The sequence below is a fragment of the Aethina tumida genome, chromosome 6 (genome assembly GCF_024364675.1).
Source record: "Aethina tumida isolate Nest 87 chromosome 6, icAetTumi1.1, whole genome shotgun sequence".
Lineage (NCBI taxonomy): Eukaryota > Metazoa > Arthropoda > Insecta > Coleoptera > Nitidulidae > Aethina > Aethina tumida.
In genome coordinates, this window is record NC_065440.1 from 17,227,560 (window position 1) to 17,254,699 (window position 27,140).

Below are 27,140 nucleotides of genomic sequence, written 5' to 3' on the forward strand. Positions count from 1 at the left end.
ATGTCGCTAGTATTTGTGTGGGATTCTCTGGAGTTGAGGCGCAAGGTTTGAATAAAATTCATAGATGGCGCTGACATGTAGGGGGAAGATTAAAATATTTAATTTATTATTTTAAGTAGAATTATTGTATGAAATGTATAACAAAATATTTATAAATTGTTTCTAGTAACATTCCAGTTATAATTTTAAAGGAGCGGACTTTATTTATTTTATTATTGTACTTTATTATTTGATCAATTAATTATTGTAATTATAAATATATAAATAAAATTTTGTCAGTTATTCAATACAAATATTTAATTATTTAAAGTGTCACAACTGGTATAAAAAAATTACGAATGTTTAAAAGACAAACATAAATCATTTCAAATAGATATGAAAATTTTATATGTAATAATTATAAAATCATATAACTATAAATGAAAACAGACTCGTAAAATAAATGTCTTTGTCTATTAATAGTTCCAAAAAGTTTCTAAATATATCAACCATCTCAAAGAAAATGCAATATAACGGATGTTGATTAAATAAATATGAAGATATTAGTTATATGTTATGATATCCAGTTAGAAATTTACTGAAACCAGATTTAAAAAGTCAATATTTGATTAAAGAATTAAATCAACAGCTACAATAAAATTACATTGTTTGTTGTTTTCAAAATTTTCCCAGTTAAAATTACATTTTGTTTAAAACAACTTGTGTACTATTTTAAAGGGTAATTTTAGGTCTAATAAAAACTACAAATTAATGATTTTATTAATTGTTATATAACGTTAGCAAATTAAAAAATGAAGAACCACTTGTTAATTATAAATTTTTATTGTATATAAAATATATTTTATTCAGGTAATAAATAAATCGAACCGTTTGATCCTCGAAAATACTATACAAAACATACATCTCAGGCAAAATTATATACAACGCCTCAAGACACGAAAATTGAAATAAAACAGCGAACCAATCAAAACCTGTTGGTCCCCGTTCCTCAAACACTTATCAAAAGAAAGAAAAACATCGAAATATGAAAAATACAGACAAGGCAAAAATTCACAATCACATTATTAATTAATTAATCATTATTAATTACTACTATTGGACTTTCAGCACCTCGCACAGTTTATCGTAGACCGGCGTGAAGATTTTGTTGTAGCCCGCGTTCGTCAGGTGCAAATAGTCGTGCATGATGTAGTGCGAGATGGTCTGGTCGTTGCCGACGATGTTCTCGTGTATCGGCACCACGTGCACGTTTTCGGTCACCTCGTCGACGTTCGCCTCGTTGCAGAACTTGTCGATCAGGAACGTGTTCACGTGGTCGTTGCGCTCCCTGTACGGGTTGGGGAAGTGGCCCCTGGGTAAGAGGGTCTGGAGGAAACCAGGAATTTTAAAATAGGAACGACGAAGACGACGTCAAAAATTAAGTGTCCAACACTAAATAATTATGCATCGCATACGTTTTTAATTAGCAATTAATTATGTTTTATGATTGTGCATTTGTTTTAATTTTGTGAGAACAATTTTTTTATGTCTAAATAAGTATCCTTGAAGAGATAATGAGTTTCTCATGTTCAATGTTATATTTGGCATGGGGGATTGGCGTAGGACTTGTGTTTTTTTAGTAATTACAAATAGAAATATCATTTCTACGTCAATGGAGGACAACAACATTAAAAGCAACATAAAAATTAGGATTGTTAATAATATTTAACCAGATGGTACCCAGGGAACTAATTAACAAATAAATATTCCTGCAATGAAAGTTGACGAAAGCACAGGCGCTGTCTGGAAGTTCAACAAAAACTAATACAAATTTAATTAGAAAGCTAGTCAAAATGCCTCGTTGTATCTGTAACAATTAATAAATAATACTTTTGTAATTCAATTTTCTATGCCACAATCCTGACAATCATTAATATTACTGATGACACTCGTTTACTCCTTTGTTTTAAATCAAATTTGTAATTTTAATTACTGGCAGAAATTTTGGCTCGAAAATTAAATGACTATGAAATTATTTACTATTCTTACAGATAGTTTTTAGATAAAATTAGAATTTTTGATAATATTTAACCAGATGGTACGAAGGAAACTAATTAACCAAAAAATATTCCTGCAAGAAAAGCAGACGAAAGCACAAAAACTGTCTGGAAGTTCAACAGAAACTAAAGATACAAATTTAATTAGAAAGTTTGCCTAAATGCCTCGTTTTAAGTAAAGAATGTCTGTTACAATTAGTAAATAATTCTTTTGTAATTCAATTTTCTATACCACAATCCTGACAATAATTAATGTTACTGATGACACTCGTTTACTCCTTTGGTTTAAATTAAATTTGTAATTTTAATTACTGGCAGGACTTTTGACTCAAAAATTAAATAACTGTAAAATTATTTACCATTCTTACAGATAGTTTTTAGATAAAATTTCAATTTTTAATGATATTTAACCAGATAGTATGAAGAAAACTAATTAACAAGTAAATATTCCTGCAATAAAAGCAAAACTTGTCTGAAAGTTCAACAAAAACTAAAGATACAAATTTAATTAGTTATCAAAATGTCTCGTTTTTATCTAAGGAATATCTGAAACACTACACCAAAATTCCTGCTAATAATTTAAGTTATTGATTATACACTTGTTTTAATATTAAAATTATTGCTAGAAATTATGGTATATAAAATTAAATTATTAAAAAATTATTTATATTTATTTTCTTCTAGATATCCTTTAATATAGACAAAAAATCAAACTATTGACACTAATTGTAAAATAAATAGACCTGCACAAAAGCTCTTTGAAAAATAAATAAAAACTGCAGACTTATTAATTAGTTATTATTGTTTTAGTATTTTTAAAAGGTTTTTATTAAAAAATATCTGACACAAAGATTTTAATTGATTTATTTCGAACTCCTGCTAATAATAATAATTGCTGATCAAACTCAGTTACTTGAAATTTGTAATTTGAATTATTGGAAAAAATTTCGACGAAGAAATTTAATTACAAATAATTGATTTACTATTGTTCCATATATTCTTTATAAAAAAAATGGGTTTTTTTATTCGTTTTTAACATTTTTGAACCGATAAAAGAGGTCAATGAATAAACAAATGATAAAAGCACATAAACTTTATGACATTCTGACTTACTGGCAGTATTATGGTCACTTTCCCCAACCGACTTTTGATCTCCTTGATTATCTCTAATATACCCTCGAATATTTCGTGCGGCGTGCAGTCCGTGTTATTCGTCCCCACAAACACCACCACCGCCTTGAGCTTGACGTTGAAATTCAATTCGCCGTTTTGTATTCTCCACAGCACGTTCTCCACCCTAAAAAAACGTTAAAAAAATGGGGGCGCACGTGCAGAAAATCTAAACGCGTACCTGTCACCGCCGATACCAAAATTAATGCAATGCAACGAACTAATTTTGTCGGTCCACAGTGGCGTGAACTGCAATTGTTGCACTATCGAGTCGCCGATAAACAAAACCTCCGACTCGCTAGTCCTGGCCTGCTGCACAAATCGTTGGTGCTACAAAAAAAATAAATGTTTAAGTAAATTAGGGCTTATCAGTGTTGCAAGTAATTGGCCAGTAACTACGTTGTAATTTGATCGTCAGCCAGTAGAAATTTGACGCTCCATTTCTCAAAGATGACACACAAGTGTTGTGTGTGTGTGTGTGTTAGTTAGGAAAATTAAACGTCCCATTATTTTCCCGAGTAAATTGGATTAAACGGCGTTTTGCCACGTTATGTTTTCACATCAAATTGTTGATGTATTGGGTGCAGGAGAAAGTATTTTAGGCTTTTGGTTTATGTATTACTTGGAAGGTTTGTTAAGCTCCTTCTAACTTTTTTGTGTCTAGAATATTTTGTGGGTGTATTTAAGTATTTGATTTATGAGTTCAAAAGCAAGCTAAAGCTGTAGAAGCTGCACGTTTCATTGGCAGTGAGTTTGAAGAAGATGAGCAACGTCAAGGTCGTCCTGAAGGAAGAAATTAAGCAATGCCTCGTGCCAAATCCTGGCAAAACATGTTTAGAAGTGGGCCAGCTATTAAACTGTGACAGATCAATCATTAGGAAGATGTTTCTTCCAAAGAATTTCATCAGAAAGTTGGACAAATGGATTCAAAATAAATTTAGTAAGACAGTTGCCTTGCAGGCAATGAAAATGAGCCTTTTATTGATCCTGTAGTTGGTCCAGACAATGAGTTAAAGCTGGTAAACCTGGTACTACACAGTTCTCTTAAGACTCAACCCAAGGAAGACCTTTGGTGACCCTATGGTGGCCTGAAGGCCACCACTGACCACCGACCATAGCCCAAACTCACGAAGAACCACCCACACATCCCATTAAAGACCCAAAGGAAGCTTCAAAGCGTTAAATGGGTTCTGTCTAACCCACCACCACAGAATCCAGATATTCCTGGACCCACCATTAAGCTGATTAATGTGGCAACAAGTGAGGCACCCACAAAACTGTTCAGTCGATAGTTGCAACGAAAACATAACTCCTGATTTCAACACAACTGTCACCATCCATTTCACACCACGTTAACTTATAAGTTAAATTTGGCCTGTAAATTAAAATATTTTCGGCATCTTTGAACACGCACGTCGATGAAAACCCAACACAACTTGCACAACCAATAACAATCAAAACCGCCTTGATTGTTTTATCACGTGTTAACATTACATATAAAAATAAATGGTTGTTTTGTTGCTCAAAATTTAATAATTAAATAAAATGTGACAAGCAACGTGTCACGACGATAATTTGTATAAAATAGGTGACCCGTGTATATAATAAATATATTTATAAGTTTCGAGGTTTTGAAACAATTCCAGATTTATTTGTGGTGGGAAGGTCTTTTAAGTGGATTTTGGAATTAAGGAAATCGGTTTCACTCATCGATATGAATTTTGTTTGAAACGTTAGTACGTTTAATTATCTTTGATGTGATGTTTACTAAAATGTTCAAAATAATAATTTCTTAATTTGCGGTCCAATTTTAGATTTGAATGCACTTGAATAAGATAAAGGTTATTATTAATTATGTGTTATTAATATATGGTAAAAGTAGTAAATTTACAATAATGCAATGTTGCTATTAAAATAAAATACATTTTATTATTTAAACATTACTAAAATAAATTTATTTCAATTATGATTTATTTTTAAGTGATGTCTAATAAAGTATCAGTGGAAGTTTATGGAGAACGGAAAAAGGTATTGAATTGAAATTTTTATACCAATTATAACTTGACCTAAACTACATTTCTAAATTATTTCGAAGAAATTTGCCACATCCGGTTTCACCGGAAGCAATGTCAACTTCGTTATTTTCAATGGAACACTCTGTATATTTTTAATTTTTAAATTCTATATATAATTCCAGATAAAATAGCATTCTATGTCCTATAGCTAAACCCAATAGTTTTTGAGTTATTAATAATTTTCCAAAAATTTTGACAGATTGATGGTCCAACTAAAATGTCTGTAAAGCCGCCAATTTTGATGCTGGAAAGTTCATTTTTAGCATATATGTTAACAAACGACCATTCTATAAGGAAATATCGTTAACACTCTCAATTTTTTTACAGAGTGTTCGTTATTCACATTTAACTTTGTGCATCTTAAAACATCAATAATCTTGTTATTTTCAATGGAACATCCTGTATATTTTTAGATTTTCAAATTACATGTAGTATATAAAAATCTAAAAAATTACAGGGCGTTTCATTGAAAATAACAAAGTTGATGTTACTTCCGGCGAAACCGGAAATGAAATTTTGTTCAAAATAAATTAGAAAAGTGGTTCAAGTCAAATTATAAGTGCTATAAAAATTTCAAATTAATACCTTTTTCCGTTCTCTATAAACTTCTAATTAATAGGAGTGAATCACCCTGTATATTATAAATATTATTAATTTATTAAGTTAATTTTAACGATTAAATATAACTTTATTAACTAAATCAAATTGTAAAAGTATCTAATTAAAAGAATAATAATTATTATTATTATTTCAATAAAATATACAATAAAAAATTAATATTAGTATAATTTCAAATTATAGTAAAGTTTAAAAATATAAAATAATTAAAATATTACATAAATTATTATATTAAGTTTAAAGAAACAAATTGTAAATTAGTTTATTTTATGTTTAGTTAGATAAAATTAATTATTATATATTATTAATTTGATAACCTATAAACGATTATATAAGACTCGTTTAAACTTTCTTCATGTTTATAAATTAATTATTAAAATATAAACTATATTAATTTTAAATAATTGTTTATATAAACCTTAACAATTTTAAAATTTATTTTTAGTTTAACGGGATTTCCTAAAATAAATCATTTATCTCATCGTTTTTTGGTTCAATTTTTTAGACTTTTAACCAAAGTTAAATTAAAACTTGTTGAATCTAACTGGAATTTAATTTATGGTATTACTTGTTGCTTCTAAGAAGTTTGGAACTTTATAATTATGAATCATAATAACTGTTAAAATTAGGTTTTATTAATTATATGTTATATTATATTAATTAAATTAATCAGTAGACACAGGCTCAACAATGTATATAATTTATTTCTCTCAGTTTAACATAAAATCTGTAAAAAATTAACCACATTTCTCTAACCAAACATATCTAATACGTATAGATAATGCCAAATATCTCAAAATTAAATAAATACGTAGAAATCCTGGTACAAACTGCAAAGTTTACATTCAGTTAATCCAACCAACTTATTTATTATACCTGTTTTTATAAAACACCACGTCAAATTATTTTTACCTCATTTATATAAATGATTATCAAAGCCAATCTAATTTTAAATAATCATGTGAGACATGGATTAACTGTGGATAATAAACAGGAATTAGACACTTAAAATCCAATTATTTATTAGCGTGTTTAAAAAAAAAACACGACAAACAATGTTACCTTCAAAATTTAATCGTGTAACCCAAACATTATAGCCCATTATTAAAAACCAAAACCGTACCAACGTTTTCCCCTTTAATTAAAACAAGGAAAAAATGAACAATTACAACTCCAGCTAACCCAAGTAATGTTTGAACCAGTGCCAAGTTTCAGTGGTGAATAAACACTGAACTTGAATTTATCGCTTGTTTGAAGTTATTATTTTAAGAATGTTAAAACAATAATAAAGTAAAAACGTTGTGTGGAATGCGTCTGATAATCTTATTGATTGTCTAATCCCCGTTTATTGATGGCTTATGACAGATCTCAATCACCGGGCACTGATCATTAAACGTATCAAACGTGTGCAAGTTTTAGAGGACGAAGGACATGTTTGTGCAGCAAACAAGGCCGACAAAGGCAAACACCAATTTCCTCGATTAATTCCACCCCTCAACGAAATTGCCCAAGTGTCTCCAGTATATGTGCGTTAAATTTCTCTCCGACCACCGACAATTAATATTTAGCCTGGGCCACACCTGTGTCAATTATCTCCAGTTTCTAGTTTGCATGCAAGGCAATACATCATTGCGAAATCCCAGCTTATGATACGTGACAGGATCAAAACAACGTTACGAGTGCATATCTGTGCTGAGTGGCAGCTTCTGGCAAGTTAATAGTTTAATGGTCGGACGCTTTAATGTTTTTATTGGTACTTCCTTGGCGAGCCCACTTCTTTTATGCCGCATCCTGTCATCTGGCTTTCAAAGGCCTTACCCACTATGCATTGTGTGGTGCAACGTGGAGTTTTTTGAGTTTCAGTCTGGGTCACCAACGACGAATTTAGGTCGCACCTTATTGCTGGCAATTTATTGGCTTTGATTGTTATGGCCACGTTCATTCCTTAACTAGTTTTGATTAACCTTTGTGATCGTACCCGTTCATAAATAATGTTACCTTAGTCATCTTCTTGGAAACGTCTTGAGCAATTATCTTGATTTGGCATTTTACTGGTGGTACTTTTCTAGCTCTTTATCCATAATGTGAACGTTAGCATATCTTAATTGTGTACTTTGAATTAATGAATCATCAAACTAAACCATTCATGGAGAATGACATGACCAACAAGATATTGGTGAACAAATTGTTACTGTGATATTATTATTATTATTATCAAATTTATCTTGTTTACAACGAGTCAATTTAATATAGCCAAATAAGTTCTTCTATTTGCACTACCAGATAACAACAATGGTACAAGATTCATTTCAACTATGTTGCTAAGCACCAAACACTAATTATGACATTAATTGTTTGTTCAAAAATTTAATTAGACATAGCCTGAAGCCAAAACTTTCTGATTCTGATCAAGGTTTGCTCATAAAAAGCTCCATTCTCACAAATCTTCTTCTTTAATCAATTTCCCAACCACTCTTCCAAAAAACCACCTTCTCCAACCATCACCACCAACTTCCAAAGACAATTACTCCATCAACAGCAACGAAACAACCAACCCAAACGACCGAAATCCAAAAAACCACCAAAACTCACCATACTCATCCACCTTCCATCACCAACGTCGTCTTCCTTCGGTTCGGGTATGACGCAGGGATTCATCATGGTGCTCCTCTTTGTGCTGTACTTGCCAAACAACCTTCTTACGCGCACCACACACCCAGCAGGAATAATAATACGGATCAGCGACCGTTCATAACCTAGCACGCCGACGGACAAACGGAAACGTAATCCTGCGTTACACGGTTTCGAATCGAAAGATGTCTGTGTGTGTGTGTGTGAGTGCGCTCTCCATTCGGCCGTTGCGGGACGGCGTCCGCGGTTTTTGCACGCGCTGATTTACCGCAGGAATATTGATGCGGTGGCGCAATCTGGTGGGCGGTAGACAAACACCGGATTTGAAATGGGAAGTTTTCTGTTTCAAATTGAGCTCTATCGATTTTATTATTCATAATTAATTAGTTTAATTTGTTATTAATTTAATAGTTTAATCAAAAATAACTTATACGTTGATAATGTGTAATAATTTTAAGAATATAACAAATATAATTTAACAATCAAGACAAAATATTATGGTATCTATAATTAAATATTAAATATCTACTTAGTACATACAATAGTAAACAATAATTTAAAATCAATATTAATTTGTCTTAGATAAAGTTTAAACAACTATTTTATTAAAATAATAATAAAATTATCCAAGAAGTTTTATTAGTTTATTATACTTTAAAATACAGAAAAACGTTAAAACACAACTTAAATAACAACTTCTATTATTGTATTACTTTAATTTTTTATAATTAATGGGTCACCAAAGAAAAAAGTAGACTCTAAAATGCAGAAAGACATTAAAACACAACTTAAATATCAACTCCTATTATTATTCTTGTTTATATTTTAATAATTAATAGGTCGCCACAAAATATAGACTTTAAAATACAAAAAAACATTAGAACATAACTTAAATAACAACTTCTATTATTGTATTACTTTAATTTTTGATAATTAATGGGTCATCACAAAAAATAGACTTTAAAATATATAAAAAACATTAAAACACAACTCCTATTATTGTATTAGTTTAATTTTTGATAATTAATGGGTCACTTCAAAAAAAAATAGACTTTAAAATGCAGAAAAATATTAAAGCACATCATAAATAACAACCCCTATTATTCTATTAGTATATGTCTTGATAATTAATGACTGACCATACAAAAATAGTCATTAAAATGCAGTAAAACATTAAAACACATCATAAATAACAACTCCATTAAACATGTCATAAAGTACAAATTAAATTAAATAGTAAACAATTCGTGTGACAGGCATAATTTACAATGTGTTAACTTACTTACAACCTGCAATCATACCAACAAAGTTTGTTTCAAACTGTCCACCTTCATGTAATTATCCAATTTATTTTAACATCAGATACGTATAAAATAGAAACAGAACAAAAACCTGATAGTTATAGCAAAATGGAGAGGTGGGCAGGTAAGACTGCTATTGTCACTGGTGCTAGTGCAGGAATTGGGGCTATAGTAGCTGTAAAACTGGCAGATCATGGAATGAAGGTAATTGTTACTTTAATTACCCTTTGTGATAGTATACAAATCACAAATCATTTAGGTTGTGGGACTGGCAAGAAGAAAGGAAATGGTGGACGCCCTCAACAAAAAGTTGTCCAACAAAGGAGGCAAAATCTACGGAATAAAAGTCGATTTAAGCAAAGAGGAAGACATACTGAAAGCTTTCGAATGGTCCAAGGACAACGTTGGTCCTGTCTCCATTCTTATCAACAACGCCGGCGTTTGCATCCAAGCTGGCCTGACCAACGGCGCCACCAAATATTGGAAGGAAATGATCGACGTCAACTTAATGAGTAACCACCCTCCATCATTTCACCTTAAAACTAAAGTTTTCATCTCCAGGTCTTTGCATCGGCACCAGAGAGGCGTGCCAACAGATGAAACAACACAAAATCGACGGCCACATCGTCCACATCAACAGCATCCTGGGCCATAAAATACCCGGAAGCCCATTTTTCGCCATGTACACCGCCACCAAATGGGGCATAACCGCGTTGACGGAAGCCCTCAGAGTCGAGCTGACTTCGATGAACTCCAAAATCAAAATAAGTGTAAGCTAGGTCGGTTAATTTAATTAATAATTTATTCGTTCATGTCTCCCCCAAAGGATGTTAGCCCGGGAGTCGTGCAGACGGATATGGTCACAAGCCAAACGGGGGTCGTCCGGGACTTGTACAGGAGTTCGACTGCATTAGATCCCAACGATGTGGCCGATGCCGTCATTTATGTTGTTGGCACCCCTCCAACAGTCCAAGTAAACGTCCATTTATTTATTTCTACCACTTCGGTTAATTTAAACTTGTTGCAGGTCCACGAATTGATCATAAAACCGTTGAACGAAACATTTTAACGTTTCAAATTAACAGTAGCAAATAAATTTGTAACAGTCTACTTTTTGGTTTTTAATTTCGTCCACTCGTGGAATTAAATCGAAATAAAATTACACGGTAATTCATGGTTTTACATGGATAATATAACAAATTTACTGATTCAATTCAAATTGACTAACAAAATTATGTTTTGCCGGAGCTGTTTAAATTGAATTAATGGATGTTATTTTATGCGATTATTGATTTTTATTTGATGTTTTTAATTGACTTTTACATTGTGCCGGCAAGGTTCAGGTTTATTGGATCATTCACTTCTTACCGTCTACATCATCGGTCCAATTAAATTGAAACTGTTCCCAACATAAAATAATAGAAACCCAATTAAGTCTGTTGGTACTAGTTGAGGAGTTAACTCCAAAAACTTAAAAATTCATGAATTATCAAGTTGTGAAAGTGAAATATTTTTGGTACCTCTGAAAAAAAACATTTTTTGTCTGTTAACCTGACAAATTTACATCCACATAAGATAAGATAAGAAGAAGAAGAAGATGGTGGTACTAATTGTCTATTTTCTAAACATACAACAAACACATTTGACCTTGAGAAGTCTGTAGAAGAGAACCACACAGCGTGGGCACAATATTTATCTCTCGTTAGTTGTGCTTCAGCCGTTCAACAGTAAACATCAAAATGGTACTATCTATGGAGAGATGGCAGGGCAAGGTGGCAGTAGTAACAGGTGCAAGTGCCGGCATTGGAGCTGGCATTGCTAAGAAATTAGTGGAGGAAGGCTTGAAAGTATGTTCTGATTAAATTATTAATCGTCTAGTGCCTGTGTTATTTTGGTACTGAATATTTGCACGTGATCTATAAATAAACACGTTTATTATTATTTGTTTGGCCAGATATTGTGCTGAATTGAAACGAATGAACGACCTGAATGTCATCAATTTACTTGTTTTAATACAATTATGATGGATTATTACTTGGTACTTTTAGTTCTTGTTCAAAATTGATTGATGGAAACATTTATTTGTTCTATTTTTAATATTTTATATACTTTTCATACAATTATCACAATTTTAATCCTTTGTTTAACTTATAAACACTATTATTATGTCACTTTATCTTAGAGTAGATAATGGTACCATATTTAAAATTGTATGCACATATTTTGTCTGTCGTGTCGCGTGTTATCGCTTTAATTATACATTATACATATCTCCTAGCCAATTATGAGTCATACACAATTGATGCTAGATAAATAATGCATGTGATATTGTAACAATAGAAATTTAAAGAGAACCATTTGCTCCAAAAACCTAATATGATCCAAACATTCACTCTTCCAGGTCGTCGGCTTAGCCAGAAGAGTGGAACGAGTCCAGGAGTTGGCCAACTCACTGTCAGGAGCCAAAGGCAAAATGTACGCAGTAAAATGCGACATGACTTCAGAAGACGACATCCTGAACGCCTTCAAATGGACCAAAGACAACGTTGGACCAGTCTCAATCCTCGTCAACAACGCCGGCATCATCCAACCCACCAACATGATCGACGGCGACACCAAGATGTGGAAGAAGCTGCTGGACACCAACGTTCTGGGTACCAACAAGTTTAACTCGACAACATCATTTAATTAACGTTGTTTCGTGCAGGCTTGTGCATCGCCACAAAGGAAGCTGTGACCCAAATGAGGCAAAACGACATCGCCGGTCACATAATCAACATCAACAGCATCGCAGGTCAACGAAACATTTATTTCCCCCAAATAAACCTGTACACAGCCTCAAAGCACGCCGTCACCGCCGTAACGCAGACCTTCTCCAAAGAGTTGAACGCCCACAATTTGAAAATCAAAATGACCGTAAGTTTTTCCAAGTACCACTCACAGGAATTGATTAAGGTCGGTTGCAGAGCATCAGTCCCGGAACTGTCACCTCGGAAATTCTGGAAACCAACAACTTTGTTATGGAGGAAGATGTCCTGAAGAAGCAGAGGGAAATCACACCTCAGATCGAAGCTGAGGACATTGCCGATGCGGTCGTCTACGTTTTGTCAACCAATCCTAAAGTACAGGTCAGTACTTTGATCAATACTTTTGTCCTGATTATTAACTTATTAAGTTATTTATTTTACAGATCCCAGAGTTGACCATTCAACCTGTTGGGGAAACATTCTGAAGCTTATGTATTATATGTGATATGTTACCAAAATTCTAAAATAAATAAAACTCAGTTCTTGCAATATGTTTTTATTGAAATTCAAAGTCCTGTGGACATTTAAAAGGGTTCATCCATTGGCAGCAGTGTAACCTCATGTACCTTCAAAAATCCAACAACAATTACAACCAAACCAAACCAACACCTACAAAAAACCGACCTGCACATGTGGCTTGGTAGACAAGGCATAAACAACAGCTTGTGTCACATCTTCCGACTCCAAAAGCTTCAAGGAAGCAAACTGCTTGGCAACATCGTCGGTAAACTTGAACTCCGCGTTGTCGGTCAGCTCAGTGGCCACAGCACCCGGGCTGACGCTCTAACAACAAAAATAAGCCACCACATCGACCGGTGTTGTCTGGCCAACTTACCGTAACCTTAATTTTAAGTTTGTTAGCCTGCAACTCCCTCCTCAAGGTCTCGGTGAGGGCTGTAACGGCAAATTTGGAGGCACTGTACACGTTCAGGTCCGGAAAGTAAATGACACGATGACCTCCCAGACTGTTAATGTGGATTATGTGACCGGCAATGTCGTTGGCCCTCATTATCCTGACAGCTTCGCGAGTGGCGATGTTCAAAGCTGAAACACGCTCGCGTGACCATCAAAGGACTTACGACGTTTTAGTTTTGTACCCATGACGTTGACGTCGAAGATTTTCTTCCACTTCTCCGTGTCCCCGTCGATGAGGTTGGTCTTCTGGAACAATCCGGCGTTGTTGATGAGGACGTGGACCGGACCTAGGTTTTCGGTCGTCCATTTGAAGGCGTCGAGGATCTCTTTTTCGTTCCTCAAGTCGCACTTAAAAGGGTACAGCTTGCCCGGCTCCCCCTTCAATTGCTGGGCCAGCTCGTCGATTCTTTCTTTCCTCCTGGCCAAACCCACAACCTGAGGGGATGAGTTAAAGAGTGTTTCTTGAGGTGGAGTCAATCACTTGTGTTATAATTAATATGTAAACAAATTATTTGCATAAATCAGGTTGGTTGTCGTTATCAACCTTGAACTGATAATTAAACCACAACAATTAATCGGTGTGAAGGAAATTAGTTTACTACTAGGAAAACATTGTAAAATTCAATGACTTGCATAGTATAAAATCTAGTTACCTTTAACCCTTTCTTGACCAACGCCTTGGCTATGTCTGCCCCAATACCAGAACTGGCACCGGTCACAATGGCAACTTTGTCGACCCAACGATCCATCGTCTTCACGGTCAGACGGTCAACTGCACAATGGCATGAAATGCTGCTGCAGTCTGATAAATAAAAGGCGTTTTCGAAAGGTTTTTTTCAAGGTCAAAAGATTAATCTGGCAAAAACAAATTCTCCGAATACAAATATGTTATTCATTTTATCTGAGGCGATGCTCCCGCAACAAACCTTTCATTAAAAAAGTTGTTTACGTCTCGAAACAATTCGCGGCTTTTTTATCATTTCCGTTTCGCCAGAGCATCACCCTGTTGTTTACCAAACGTCAAAACATTCCATTGATTTAATAATTTCACGTCACACCCTTGTGTCATCGATTGAAAAATTTCCAGTGGAAGAACCGCAAAACCCCAAAAAACCAAAATGGTGCTCTCAATGGACAGATGGAGGGGCAAGGTGGCGGTGGTGACGGGCGCCAGTGCCGGAATCGGTGCCGCCATCTCCCAGAAACTGGTCCACGAAGGTTTGCAGGTGGTAGGTTTGGACCGACGTCACGAGACGGTCAAGGAGCTGTCCAAGAAGCTGATCAAGGAGGGTGCCAGAGGGAAGTTGTACGTTTACAAGGCGGACGTGACGCAGGAGGAGGAACTTTTGCGGGCGTTCAAGTGGATCAAAGAGAATTTGGGGACGATACACATACTCATCAACAACGCAGGCGTCATTCAGATCACCAATTTAATCGAAGGCAACACGGAGAAGTGGAGGAAAGTGTTCGACACGAACGTGTTAGGTTTGTATTGCTGGAGGGGGGGTCAAACTAAAGGTTTCGTTCAGGTCTTTGTGTTGCTACAAGGGAGGCGGTGAGGAGTATGAGAGAGAACAAAGTGGATGGACACATAATCCACATTAACAGCGTGGCTGGCCACAAGGTTCCCAATTATCCCAACATTAATGTTTACGCTGCCTCCAAATATGCCGTCACCGCCTTGACTGAGACTCTTCGTCAGGAACTTAACGCTTACAAAACTAAGATCAAAGTTACCGTAAGAACTACTCATGTCACTGATTATTTGGGATGAAACCTTGTTTTCAGAGTATTAGCCCAGGTGCAGTTGAGACTGAAGTAATACAGATGAAAAGTGGCAAACTGGACTCAAAAATCCTCGATGCCTTGAAGTCCATGCCTTTGCTCAAGACTGAAGACGTCGCTGAGTCAGTCCTCTATGTTCTATCCACCCCTCCCCATGTCCAAGTATGACCCAGCCACCCTTTTCGTTAGCAAATCAACTCAAGTTTCATTTTCAGGTGCACGAACTCATCATCAAACCCGTAAACGAACAATTTTGAACCGTGACAAAGTTTCAGTCAAGTGCTTGTACTAAAGTAAACGATACCAATAAAATGAATGACACTGTATTTGAACGACCGAAAACACATATTAATGGAAACGGTTTAAGAAAGAAGCAAGAGGGACGACCCTCATTACGGGGCAACCGCTTGCGTTTGTAGTATTATCACCTTTATCTTTTGTTTTGCGTTCTTTGACACGAGCACCCTTGATGCCAGCGCGACGAGGAGAAGGTCGGTGGTTGTGGCGGAAGCCCTCCACTCGAGTGAACTGACATCTTTTCATGAATTACGGCCTGTCAGGATGTCGTCCCGGCTCTTTATATCTTTCTCCCCCATCCCGGGGCCCACTCGAACGGGCCTTATTAACAACTGATTTAGATACGGCGGCGGCGTTCAATTTATTTTGGCGTTATCATGTTACATTCGTTAATCGAGTGGATCGCAGCAAAATGCATACGGGAACGGTTTTAATGATCGTTATTTTGTTTTATATGTTATCCAATTATTTACACGTATTGAGTTTCAAGATGTGAAGGAGTTTGGTGGATTTATCTGATATGTTTCTTCAATTGTCCAAGGTCCAAACAAAGATACTAATTTGAAAGCAGAAGTCGATAATTTTTCTCAACCAATTAACTAGAATTTATGTTAAATTAGAAAACTTCTATTAAAAATAAGATCCTCACATTCCGGGATTGGCCATATCAAAGATATAAATAAGTTGTGCAGAAGTTAAGACTCTAGGTTCATTTGATACTATTTCTTCAGTTGGGTCAGAAGTTTTGCCAATATATTTCAGTATTGGTCATAACAAAACAAAAGTATCTCGTTCCAATGAGTTAATTGACAATTGTCTTCAACTTCTTACATAGAATTTAAGTTTTATTAGAAAGCTACATGTTTAACAATTAAAAATGTGAAGAAGTTAAGCCTCTAGATTCATTTGACACTATATCTTCTGTTGGGTCAGAAGTTGTGTCAAGATTGGTCATAATAAAACAAAAGTAATTTGTTCCAATGAAATAATTGACAGTTTTCTTCAACTTCTTACATAGAATTTAAGTTTTATTAGAAAGCTGCTGTTTAATAATTAAAAATATGAAGAAATTAGGCTTCTAGATTCATTTGACACTATATCTTGTGTTGGGTCAAAAGTTTTGCCAATATATTTCAGGATGAGCATAACAAAACAAAAGTACCGTGTTCCAATGAGTTAATTGACAGTTTTCTTCAACTTCTTATATAGAGTTTAAGTTTTATTAGAAAGCTGTTGTTTAATAATTAAAAATATAAAGAAATTAGGCCTCTAGACTCATTTGACACTATATCTTCTGTTGGGTCAGAAGTTTTGCCAATATATTTCAGGAGTAGCATAACAAAACAAAAGTACCTTGTTCCAATGAGTTAATTGACAGTTTTCTTCAACTTTTTACATAGAATTTAAGTTTTATTAGAAAGCTGCATGTTTAATAATTAAAAATGTGAAGAAGTTAAACCTCTAGATTCATTTGACACTATTTCTTCTGCTGGGTCAGAAGTTTTGTCAATATATTTCAGGATTGATCATAACAAAACAAAAGTATCTTGTTCCAATGAGTTAATTGACAATTTTATTCAACTTCTTACATAGAATTCAAGTTTTATTAGAAAGCTTTAACAATTAAAAATATGAAGAAGTTAAGCCTCTAGATTCATTTGACACTATTTCTTCTGCTGGGTCAGAAGTTGTGTCAATACATTTCAAGATTGGTCATAACAAAACAAAAGTATCTTGTTCCAATGAGTTAATTGACAGTTTTTTTCAACTTCTTACATAGAATTTAAGTTTTATTAGAAAGCTGCATGTTTAACAATTAAAAATGTGAAGAAGTTAAGCCTCTAGATTCATTTGACACTATATCTTCTGTTGGGTCAGAAATTGTGTCAAGATTGGTCATAACAAAACAAAAGTAATTTGTTCCAATGAATTAATTGACAGTTTTCTTCAACTTCTTACACAGAATTTAAGTTTTATTAGAAAGCTGCTGTTTAACAATTAAAAATATGAAGAAGTTAAGCCTCTAGATTCATTTGACACTATTTTTTCTGCTGGGACAGAAGGTTTGCCAATATATTTCAGGATTAGTCATAACAAAACAAAAGAATCTTGTTCAGAAAGTTAATTGACAATTTCCCTAATTTAAATTTGAAAAACTTAAATATTCTGATACTGTTTCTTCAATTGAAAGTCAATATTTACTAAAGCAAATGCACAAATTTGAAGAGAAAATTGCTAATTACTCAAACTCTACTCTACTTTTTATAAACTTGCCATTTTGTTATTGAATTTAATCTATAAATTCCTTTGATCATCATTTCTATGAATCCACATAGTCTAAAACAATTTTCCTAATCTTATCTAATTACAAACAGCAAATATATTTATTAAACGCATTGTCATTTTTGGCCAGCAAAAAATTACAAAGTCTTGAGTGGCGACATTTTTATTTATTTATGTACTTATTAATATTGAACCATTTGATAGACTAGTTGCACCTTTAAACAGTAAATTGGGCGCAATAAACAAATGCCGCTTTCTAAATAAACATTACACATGCAATCTTATCAGATATGAGTAATATTTACTTGTAGATTAGATACACAGAAGATCATTTCATTTTAGCCTACTTCTGTTGAACATGTGTGTTAAAAAGTGACTTCTTTTTATACTTGGATAGTTTGAACTTCTTAATAATCGTGTAAGTAAACTTCTCACTTTAATTTATCAGGTGTGAAAGTGACATATGATCAAAAACAAAGATGATCATGTGATTTGCATGAATATGACACAGTAGATGTCGTGGTGTAGGCCATATTTTGGATTTTGGTCTCATTCATCACAGTTAATGGTGTAAAAATGGTGACACTTTGCTTAACCTCAATTAAGCTTCCAAACATTCATATTTTTTGTTTTATAAATTACGAATAATAATAATAATACTTTCTTCCGTTTCTAGAATGAAGCTTGTCCTGTTTCTCTTCCTTCTTAGCGTCCTCCACGAATCCCTCCAGGAACATTTTAACGCATTTCTATGCGACTTCTGCAACTGCACAAACAAAGAAGACCTAACGGTGGTGTGCAAAGATGGCGACGTATCGATACAACACATCTTCGACGACAACTCATGGTTCGACGTCGAACGCAAACCGTACCCGTACCGTCACCTGACCATCCACCGCATCGAAATGATGACACTCGACTCACCCTTCCCCCAATCCAATTTGGTGTCGCTCGAAATATCTGAAGGTGCAATTTCGTCGATTGCTAACGGTGTCTTCATCAACTTGCAATCGATGAGGGAGCTGAGCCTCAGCAGAAACAGGTTGATTGCTATATCACCCGAAGTCTTCAGGGTACGACTTGTTGTCACGTCCGTTCGTGCCTCTAATGTTGAAACGTCGTTTTAGGGCAACACCAGTGAAGGCGAGTACCTGCCTCTCAAATCTTTGAGGGTCTTGAAGCTTGATCACAATCAAATATTCGAAATCGAGCCCCATCTCTTCAAACACATCACCAATTTGGAAGTCTTAGATTTGAGCGTCAATCCTTTGACGACCATCACGTTGGAAGCCCAGCAGGCTTTCGCCGAACTATCCAATTTAAGAGTAAGTCTCGACTTTGAATTAGAATTTCTAGACAAGATGATTACATTGTGTAATTTTCAGGAACTGTACCTGTCAACGACCAGAATCAAAACGTTGCCCGACCATTTCCTCCACACGCACGCCAACCTCGAAGTCTTGGACCTGTCGGGCAATCCCATCAGTGCGATACCGCAAGACCTCAAGTACGCCGAAAACCTGCACACCCTCTACCTCAACGACACCCAACTGATCACTTTGGACAACAAAACTGGCTTCCCCAAGGTGCCCAACTTGAAGGTCCTGTACATGTGCCACATCACCCCCTTAGTGAACATTTCCGCTGGCGCCTTCAGCGGTTTGGAAAGTTTGGAGGAGCTGTACCTGAACGACAACGTGAATCTGCGACAAATCGATGATTACGCCTTTGCCGAAAAACAAGAGGAGGGTGGGGCCATTTATCCGCCAATAAAAAAGGTAACTAACATACGAGTTGTTGAGGGTTCAATCTCCTCGAAACGTCGGTTTGCAGTTTTACATTCAAAACAACAAGTTGGAGTCGGTGGCCAGGGAACTGATAGCCTCCTGGGATCGACTCGTTGGCCTGGACTTGGGGGGCAACAAATGGAGCTGCGACTGCACCAACCAGTGGATCATCGACAACTTGCTACCCACTTATGCCACAATAGAAGGCATTGAAAAATCCAAGGAATTAAAGTAAGCCATAAGTAATTTATAGAGGTGGTACTAAATTCTGAGATTGTAGGTGCGGGTCACCCATAGAAATGGACGGCATATACATGCATGCCTTAAGGGAAAAACATTATCAGCTTAGGTGCCTTGATGTGTACGGAGCAAGACCTGAAAACGATGGCACCATTTTGATTGGACTTCTGGCAGGTACTGATTGCATTCACAAACATCTTGGATGAATCAATCGTTGTGTTTTTTTTTAGGAATACTTATCACCATTCCTTTGGTTTTATTCCTGATGTATGCTTATCAAAGGAACTGGTTTGGTCTGTTCTCATCATCACCGGCAGCCTACTCCCGCCAGTTCTACAACAGAACCACCGACGATAACATGTTTTAATTTATTTTTATAATTAGTGCCTAGGTTGTATTTTGATGTTGTAATTATTAGATTGTGATTTTTATTATTTTATATATGTAGTTGTAAAATAAACCTAATATTAAACAAAACATATTCTCGATGACGTGAACCTGAAACAAACAATTTATGAAGTGAATACAACCCTGTGATGTTGTCGGTAGGGGACATCAGTGGCAGTAAGTGATGATTTTATTAGATTTGTTTGGACGATAAAAGTATTATTAGAGCTTGGGGGAGCTGGTAAATAAAGAAACATAATTTGATTATATAACTTTTTGATGTCGCAGATGAATAGTCTCAAGCACTTTGTTCCGCAGCATATTTTTTGTGTCGCATATTTTGGTATCGTTGCCATGAGGGTGGTTACGTCTTTTATCTTTATCAAACAGATGGTGATCAATAATCGGAAATGTCTCGGATTAAGGTTTAAATAGGGTCCGTGTTGTGCACCTGAAATCTTTGTTGTGCCGTGGACTAAAGGGATTATTCTCAGCAAGGGTGAATTGTTGACAAAGGGATTAAACACATATTAACAATTGAGCCTCTATTTGTTGACTTTACGCTTTACACTTGGATTACTTTAATAATTACTTTTGGAATTTCATCAAATTTGGATATTTTATCAAAATCTGACTTCACCACTTCCTTCGTCTCCACCTTCTGTAGATGTTTCAACTTCTCCAAATCAATTAACTTCTCCCTTGCCTCCTACATCATCTCCATTACATTCCTTAAATTCATTAGTCCAGTATTTGAACATATTTTCATAGACACTACATAATTACACTTGTACTTCCATCATTATTGTCTTCTGGTTAGATTTCTCAAAATCCAGCTTCACAGCTTCCTACATTTTCACCTTCTATAGATGTTTCAACTTATCCAAATCTATTAACTCCTCCCTTGCCTCCTACATCATCTCCATTACATTCTTTAAATTCATTAGTCCAATATTTGAACATATTTTCATAGACACTATATAATTACACTTGAACTTTCATCATTATTGTCTTCTGGTTAGATTTCTGAAAATCCAGCTTCACAGCTTCCTACATCTTCACCTTCTGTAGATGTTTCAACTTATCCAAATCCATTAACTACTCCCTTGCCTCCCACATCATCTCCATCGTATTCCTTAAATTCATTAGTTCAGTATTCCAAGAAACTGATAAACACTCAACGATTCCAACGTGTGGCAATCAGATTGCCGGGTGCCAAGCCAAACATATTTATCTGAAGTGCCCTTCACGAAACACCTCAAATCCCATCCTGTGCGCCCCAAAGCCGGTAATAAAATCACGGTCCCCCGCAGAAGTGTAACCGTGGTAACCTGATACTCGAACAATTGGCGACGTGTGCGTGTGCCTATCCGTCAAGGGTCGCTTGATTTTACAATCCCCAATTAGAAGGCGTGCGTAGCCGATTAAGCCTCCCGTCATGTGAGTAATCCGAAGGATAATATTTGGACGGCGCGGGGACCTCGCTCTATTACCGCGTCCCGATTCAATAATGCCGGGGAACTTATTGCTTAATTATAAGGCCATTCCGGCGAAAAATTTCATTAGACCGGCCGTGTAATTACGTTTATATGGTGCACGATTGATATTGTTGCTGCCTTTACATGCGTGGGGCGGTCAATTAAACTTGTCATAGGTTGTCATGATGAACTGGTTAGGCTCTATTGATGGACCGGTGTTGTCTGAAATAACAGTAAATTTGATTAAACGGTGGGAACGGCAAGGAAATATTTCATAGTGTGAGAAACTTTTTAAAGTAGCCTTTTACTTATGTTTCTTTTAAAAAATACTTTCTTAATCTTGCCTATAAACATTGGACAATCTTCATCTTAACATTTTTATGTTCTATCTTCATAAATTTAAGAGATTTATTTCCAATTAAATTAAAATCATCTAATTCATCAACAATAGCTTTGTGTTTTTTAGATATTTCACATTCTTGTTAGTTTCTTGGTTAGTATCTTCATCTTCTACTTCTTTAGACGTTTTAAATTCTTTAAATCCACCAACTTCTCCATATTTTCCTATCCTATCTTTATAAATTTCTTAGATTGGTTTCCAATTGGGATAAAAACTTATAATTTATGAACAATGGACTTCAAGTCCTCTAGATGTTGGATGTTCTAGGTGATTTCAAGAGAAATTTGAATGTTTTAAGTTTCTTATAATCTTGCTTCAGAATATCCTTCATCTTCCATTTCTCCAGATGTTTAAAACTCTTTAAATCCATCAACTTCTCCATATTTTCCAATCCTATCTTTATAAAATTCTTAGACTGGTTTCCAATTGGGATAAAAACTTATAATTTATCAACAATTGACTTCAAGTCCTCTAGATATTGGATATTCTTGGTGATTTGAAGAAAAATTTGAATTTTTTAAGTTTCTTATAATCTTGCTTCACAATATTCTTCATCTTCCATTTCTCCAGACGTTTTAAATTCTTTAAATCCACCAACTTCTCCATATTTTCCAATCTTATATTTATAAATTTCTTAGATTGGTTTCCAATTGGGATAAAAACTTATAACTTATCAACAATAGACTTCAAGTCCTCTAGATATTGCATGTTCTTGGTGATTTGAAGATAAATTTGAATTTTTTAAGTTTCTTATAATCTTAATTCACAATACTCTTCATCTTCCATTTCTCCAGACGTTTTAAATTATTTAAATCCACCAACTTCTCCATATTTTCCAATCTTATATTTATAAATTTCTTAGATTGGTTTCCAATTGGGATAAAAACATATAATTTATCAACAAAGGACTTCAAGTCCTTTAGATATTGGATATTCTTGGTGATTTAAAGAGAAATTTGAATGTTTTAAGTTTCTTATAATCTTGCTTCAGAATATCCTTCATCTTCCATTTCTCCAGATGTTTAAAACTCTTTAAATCCATCAACTTCTCCATATTTTCCAATCCTATCTTTAAAATTCTTAGACTGGTTTCCAATTGGGATAAAAACTTATAATTTATCAACAATGGACTTCAAGTCCTCTAGATGTTGGATGTTCTTGATGATTTGAAGATAAATTTGAATTTTTTAAGTTTCTTATAATCTTAATTCACAATATTCTTCATCTTCCATTTCTTCAGACGTTTTAAATTATTTACATCCACCAACTTCTCCATATTTTCCTATCCTATCTTTATAAATTTCTTAGATTGGTTTCCAATTGGCATAAAAACTTATAATTTATCAACAATGGACTTCAAGTCCTCTAAATATTGGATGTCCTTGGTGATTTGAAGAGAAATTTGAATTTTTTAAGTTTCTTATAATCTTAATTCACAATATTCTTCATCTACCATTTCTCCAGACGTTTTAAATTCTTTAAATCCACCAACTTCTCCATATTTTCCTATTCCATCTTCATAAGTTTCTTAGATTGGTTTCCAATTGGCATAAAAACTTATAATTTATCAACAATGGACTTCAAGTCCTCTAGATGTTGGATGTTCTTGATGATTTGAAGAGAAATTTGAATTTTTTAAGTTTCTTATAATTTTAATTCACAATATTCTTTATCTTCCATTTCTCCAGACGTTTTAAATTCTTTAAATCCACCAACTTCTCCATATTTTCCTATTCCATCTTCATAAGTTTCTTAGATTGGTTTCCAATTGGGATAAAAACTTATAATTTATCAACAATGGACTTCAAGTCCTCTAGATGTTGGATGTTCTTGATGATTTGAAGAGAAATTTGAATTTTTTAAGTTTCTTATAATCTTAATTCACAATATTCTTCATCTTCCATTTCTCCAGGCGTTTTAAATTCTTTAAATCCACCAACTTCTCCATATTTTCCTACCATATCTTTATAAATTTCTTAAATTGGTTTTCAATTGGCATAAATTATCAACAACAGACTTTGAGTCTTCTAGGTATTGGACATTTCTGTTGATTTGAAGAGAAATTTTCTAAATTTCTTACAATCTAACTTCACAACATTATTCATCTTTCATTTTTCTAGACATTTTAAGATCTCCAAATCCACCAACTTCTCCACCTTCTCCTAATACATCATCTTTAAATTCCTTAGTCCTTAATCCTAGCCTAGCTTTGAAAGCATCCCACCATCAAACTACGCCCACCATAAACCTGCAACATTTCCACCGTTTCAAAGGGAAATTTGAGGTCGCTCCGCCGTTCCGTTCGAACGCGTCGACATTTCCGCTGACATTTCCCATCGTCGGAATTATGCGGCCGATCCATGACGATTAACCTTTGGACCGTCGAGAGCGGGCATTTCATTGTCGTCATCGTCATCATCGTCCGGGGGTGGGACGCACCGACCCCCGCCGTAATCAAACCATTAAATCAATTTGTCGTGGACAAACACCCACCCACCCCCTTATCGGCGCCTAATCGAACAAAACGCATTAATTACCTGAGGCGGGGAGGGCACAATAAGCCCGCTTCGTGCCCCCATCCTCCACGTGAAGAAAAACATCGAAACAAAACGCAAACCATGTTTTATCTTTATCTTCAGCCTTGTTACACAATTCCGTATACGTGTCGTGCGGATAAAAAAACCCCGAGCATCTCATTAGGCCGTGTCTTTCGGGTGGATACGGGCTCGTAAGCCGCTCTTAAAGTCTCGGCATCTTTTCTTGTGGGAACCGGCCGTCATTAGTGCCGTGTGCGGGAGCACGAGTGGCGCAATTTGCGTCCCAACGTTTGCCGGGGTGTTCGCTCGTTCGCCGGTTTTTAACCCGGACCAGCGAACGATCCGGTGATCCGGTCGCAAAGCCCATTATTAAAGTTCGTTTTTCCTCTCTCCGTTTTTCGTCTTTTTTTTTTTTTTTTTTTTTTGGTGGGGAATGTACGTAGGAAATTGAGCGTAACGAATGCTATTCTATAGTAATTTTTCCAATAATTTTCAATTTGTGTTCAATATGGTCTCCACGGCAGTCGTACACTCCGGACGAAAAACTCCGGGGACGATTCACATGTAATCAATACAGTTTTACGGGATGACGCCTGTTTCCACCGGCTGACGACCCACTTGTTTCCTGCCGCTCACGGGTTCTTTCGTCATTCTTTGTACGTGCACTTAAAAGTACACTTCGTCGTTATTGGGGAACGTCCCAATAAATAATTTCGTAACAAACACATAAACCCCAACAGAAGTTCCAAAATTCACCGCAACAAAGTTATCTATTATTATCTCATCTAAACTCAACATTAAAAAGAAAAAACTGAAACAAACCCAAACCGAAAAATGAAACAAAACAAAAAAAACTAAAAACAAAATTAATTATTTTTTTGTGTGTGTGTGTGTCGCCGGTGAAATAGACTCGCAGCGATCAAATATGATTTGGAACGTAAAACCAAATATTCGCTAAAAGGGATATTTCATATTGAAATGTACTACACAGAGACGCATTACAAGATTCCATTTTGTGAATTTGCCCTTTTTTTTTTCGTAATTTTCCATGTGCACATGTCATGTAATAAAACATTTATTGCTGCAGCATCGGTTATTCGAATGCCAATAAAATTTTATTGACAGAATTAATAAAATTATTACGGGCAAATTAGTTTCAATCAAATTAATTTATTTTAAACTGTATATAATAATAATTGGCTTTGTCTTCTTTAATAATTAGATGGCATTAATTATATTTTTTAATCAAGTGAAAGGGTTTGATAATGTATAATAATTTACTTGTATCTTAAAAACATTAACAATATTAAAAGCAACATTTTTATGGTTAAATATAAATATATTATTTATTTGTTATATTTTAATTTATATTACCATTTTTTTAATATTTAATGGTTAATTCAATGGATAATAATATCAAAAATTAGATAAAAAATATTTCTAATAATAATATTCAATTATTTATGTTATATTTTAATTAATATCATGATATTTTATTATTTAATAATTAATTTAAACAATATTTAATAATTTATATAATAATATATATTATAATAAATTAATGAATTAATAAATTAAGAAAAAAAAATTATATATCTATTTAACAACATATAAAACAATATTTTTATGGTCATATATTAAATTCTATTATTTAACACATATTATATTTTAATATTTAATCGTTAATTTAAATAAAAATTTTAATTTCTGTATTAAAGCGAATTAAATAATAAAGGTTTGTTATGTTTATATATTTTTTTGTTATGTTTATATATTTGTTGTTATATTTTTAACATTAAATTATATTGCTCATTTCTCTTAACTTAAACATTAATTAAAATTTTATGATTGATAACAGTGATGTAAACATATTAATTTATATATTAAATAAAATTAATATATTATTTATTTGTTATATTTTAATTTATATTACCATTTTTTTAATATTTAATGGTTAATTCAATGGATAATAATATCAAAAATTAGATAAAAAATATTTCTAATAATAATATTCAATTATTTATGTTATATTTTAATTAATATCATGATATTTTATTATTTAATAATTAATTTAAACAATATTTAATAATTTATATAATAATATATATTATAATAAATTAATGAATTAATAAATTAAGAAAAAAAAATTATATATCTATTTAACAACATATAAAACAATATTTTTATGGTCATATATTAAATTCTATTATTTAACACATATTATATTTTAATATTTAATCGTTAATTTAAATAAAAATTTTAATTTCTGTATTAAAGCGAATTAAATAATAAAGGTTTGTTATGTTTATATATTTTTTTGTTATGTTTATATATTTGTTGTTATATTTTTAACATTAAATTATATTGCTCATTTCTCTTAACTTAAACATTAA

At 33.9% G+C, this 27,140-nt stretch overlaps 6 protein-coding genes across 6 annotated transcripts; 4 read left to right on the top strand and 2 right to left on the bottom strand.

Moving 5' to 3' along the window:
• Nucleotides 1-803: 803 nt before the first annotated feature.
• LOC109604255 (platelet-activating factor acetylhydrolase IB subunit beta homolog) lies at nucleotides 804-8,761 on the bottom strand. The gene is made up of 4 exons (XM_049968880.1): nucleotides 8,492-8,761; nucleotides 3,388-3,536; nucleotides 3,150-3,333; nucleotides 804-1,365 (listed from the first exon to the last, which is right to left on the bottom strand). The coding sequence occupies exons 1-4, from the start codon at nucleotides 8,558-8,560 to the stop codon at nucleotides 1,093-1,095; spliced, it is 675 nt and encodes a 224-aa protein (XP_049824837.1). The 5' UTR covers nucleotides 8,561-8,761; the 3' UTR covers nucleotides 804-1,092.
• A 1,085-nt stretch (nucleotides 8,762-9,846) lies between these two features.
• On the top strand, nucleotides 9,847-10,941 carry LOC109604256 (farnesol dehydrogenase). The gene is made up of 5 exons (XM_020020786.2): nucleotides 9,847-10,035; nucleotides 10,091-10,343; nucleotides 10,393-10,601; nucleotides 10,658-10,804; nucleotides 10,859-10,941. Exons 1-5 carry the CDS (start codon nucleotides 9,940-9,942, stop codon nucleotides 10,898-10,900), a joined length of 747 nt encoding a protein of 248 aa, XP_019876345.2. The 5' UTR covers nucleotides 9,847-9,939; the 3' UTR covers nucleotides 10,901-10,941.
• Nucleotides 10,942-11,519: 578 nt separating this feature from the next.
• Nucleotides 11,520-13,127, top strand: LOC109604251 (farnesol dehydrogenase). The gene is made up of 5 exons (XM_020020781.2): nucleotides 11,520-11,678; nucleotides 12,233-12,485; nucleotides 12,539-12,747; nucleotides 12,798-12,959; nucleotides 13,022-13,127. The coding sequence occupies exons 1-5, from the start codon at nucleotides 11,571-11,573 to the stop codon at nucleotides 13,061-13,063; spliced, it is 774 nt and encodes a 257-aa protein (XP_019876340.1). The 5' UTR covers nucleotides 11,520-11,570; the 3' UTR covers nucleotides 13,064-13,127.
• A 4-nt stretch (nucleotides 13,128-13,131) lies between these two features.
• On the bottom strand, nucleotides 13,132-14,363 carry LOC109604259 (farnesol dehydrogenase-like). The gene is made up of 5 exons (XM_049968651.1): nucleotides 14,207-14,363; nucleotides 13,736-13,988; nucleotides 13,474-13,682; nucleotides 13,263-13,421; nucleotides 13,132-13,204 (listed from the first exon to the last, which is right to left on the bottom strand). Exons 1-5 carry the CDS (start codon nucleotides 14,300-14,302, stop codon nucleotides 13,163-13,165), a joined length of 759 nt encoding a protein of 252 aa, XP_049824608.1. The 5' UTR covers nucleotides 14,303-14,363; the 3' UTR covers nucleotides 13,132-13,162.
• Nucleotides 14,364-14,588: 225 nt separating this feature from the next.
• Nucleotides 14,589-15,664, top strand: LOC109604250 (farnesol dehydrogenase). The gene is made up of 4 exons (XM_020020780.2): nucleotides 14,589-15,038; nucleotides 15,083-15,291; nucleotides 15,342-15,500; nucleotides 15,554-15,664. The coding sequence occupies exons 1-4, from the start codon at nucleotides 14,672-14,674 to the stop codon at nucleotides 15,593-15,595; spliced, it is 777 nt and encodes a 258-aa protein (XP_019876339.1). The 5' UTR covers nucleotides 14,589-14,671; the 3' UTR covers nucleotides 15,596-15,664.
• A 2,550-nt stretch (nucleotides 15,665-18,214) lies between these two features.
• On the top strand, nucleotides 18,215-20,433 carry LOC109604243 (TLR4 interactor with leucine rich repeats). Its single transcript, XM_049968457.1, has 7 exons — nucleotides 18,215-18,336; nucleotides 18,595-18,991; nucleotides 19,046-19,243; nucleotides 19,304-19,696; nucleotides 19,752-19,936; nucleotides 19,986-20,119; nucleotides 20,176-20,433. Exons 2-7 carry the CDS (start codon nucleotides 18,596-18,598, stop codon nucleotides 20,310-20,312), a joined length of 1,443 nt encoding a protein of 480 aa, XP_049824414.1. The 5' UTR covers nucleotides 18,215-18,336; nucleotide 18,595; the 3' UTR covers nucleotides 20,313-20,433.
• Nucleotides 20,434-27,140: the final 6,707 nt, after the last annotated feature.

Bases quoted from the DNA above. Each gene is read 5' to 3' on its own strand.
- LOC109604243 (XM_049968457.1), top strand. From the start codon at position 18,596: ATGAAGCTTGTCCTGTTTCTCTTCCTTCTTAGCGTCCTCCACGAATCC. The intron at 18,992-19,045 runs GTACGACTTGTT...ACGTCGTTTTAG, and splicing joins TATCACCCGAAGTCTTCAGG to GGCAACACCAGTGAAGGCGA. The intron at 19,937-19,985 runs GTAAGCCATAAG...CTGAGATTGTAG, and splicing joins GAAAAATCCAAGGAATTAAA to GTGCGGGTCACCCATAGAAA.
- LOC109604259 (XM_049968651.1), bottom strand. From the start codon at position 14,302: ATGGATCGTTGGGTCGACAAAGTTGCCATTGTGACCGGTGCCAGTTCT. The intron at 13,989-14,206 runs GTAACTAGATTT...TCATCCCCTCAG, and splicing joins TGGTCAAGAAAGGGTTAAAG to GTTGTGGGTTTGGCCAGGAG. The intron at 13,422-13,473 runs GTAAGTTGGCCA...TTTTGTTGTTAG, and splicing joins AACTTAAAATTAAGGTTACG to AGCGTCAGCCCGGGTGCTGT.
- LOC109604250 (XM_020020780.2), top strand. From the start codon at position 14,672: ATGGTGCTCTCAATGGACAGATGGAGGGGCAAGGTGGCGGTGGTGACG. The intron at 15,039-15,082 runs GTTTGTATTGCT...GGTTTCGTTCAG, and splicing joins GTTCGACACGAACGTGTTAG to GTCTTTGTGTTGCTACAAGG. The intron at 15,501-15,553 runs GTATGACCCAGC...TTTCATTTTCAG, and splicing joins CCACCCCTCCCCATGTCCAA to GTGCACGAACTCATCATCAA.
- LOC109604255 (XM_049968880.1), bottom strand. From the start codon at position 8,560: ATGATGAATCCCTGCGTCATACCCGAACCGAAGGAAGACGACGTTGGT. The intron at 3,537-8,491 runs GTGAGTTTTGGT...TTTTTTTTGTAG, and splicing joins ATGGAAGGTGGATGAGTATG to CACCAACGATTTGTGCAGCA. The intron at 1,366-3,149 runs GTAAGTCAGAAT...GGTTTCCTCCAG, and splicing joins AAGTGACCATAATACTGCCA to ACCCTCTTACCCAGGGGCCA.
- LOC109604251 (XM_020020781.2), top strand. From the start codon at position 11,571: ATGGTACTATCTATGGAGAGATGGCAGGGCAAGGTGGCAGTAGTAACA. The intron at 12,486-12,538 runs GTACCAACAAGT...TGTTTCGTGCAG, and splicing joins GCTGGACACCAACGTTCTGG to GCTTGTGCATCGCCACAAAG. The intron at 12,960-13,021 runs GTCAGTACTTTG...TTTATTTTACAG, and splicing joins CAACCAATCCTAAAGTACAG to ATCCCAGAGTTGACCATTCA.
- LOC109604256 (XM_020020786.2), top strand. From the start codon at position 9,940: ATGGAGAGGTGGGCAGGTAAGACTGCTATTGTCACTGGTGCTAGTGCA. The intron at 10,602-10,657 runs GTAAGCTAGGTC...TCTCCCCCAAAG, and splicing joins ACTCCAAAATCAAAATAAGT to GATGTTAGCCCGGGAGTCGT. The intron at 10,805-10,858 runs GTAAACGTCCAT...AACTTGTTGCAG, and splicing joins GCACCCCTCCAACAGTCCAA to GTCCACGAATTGATCATAAA.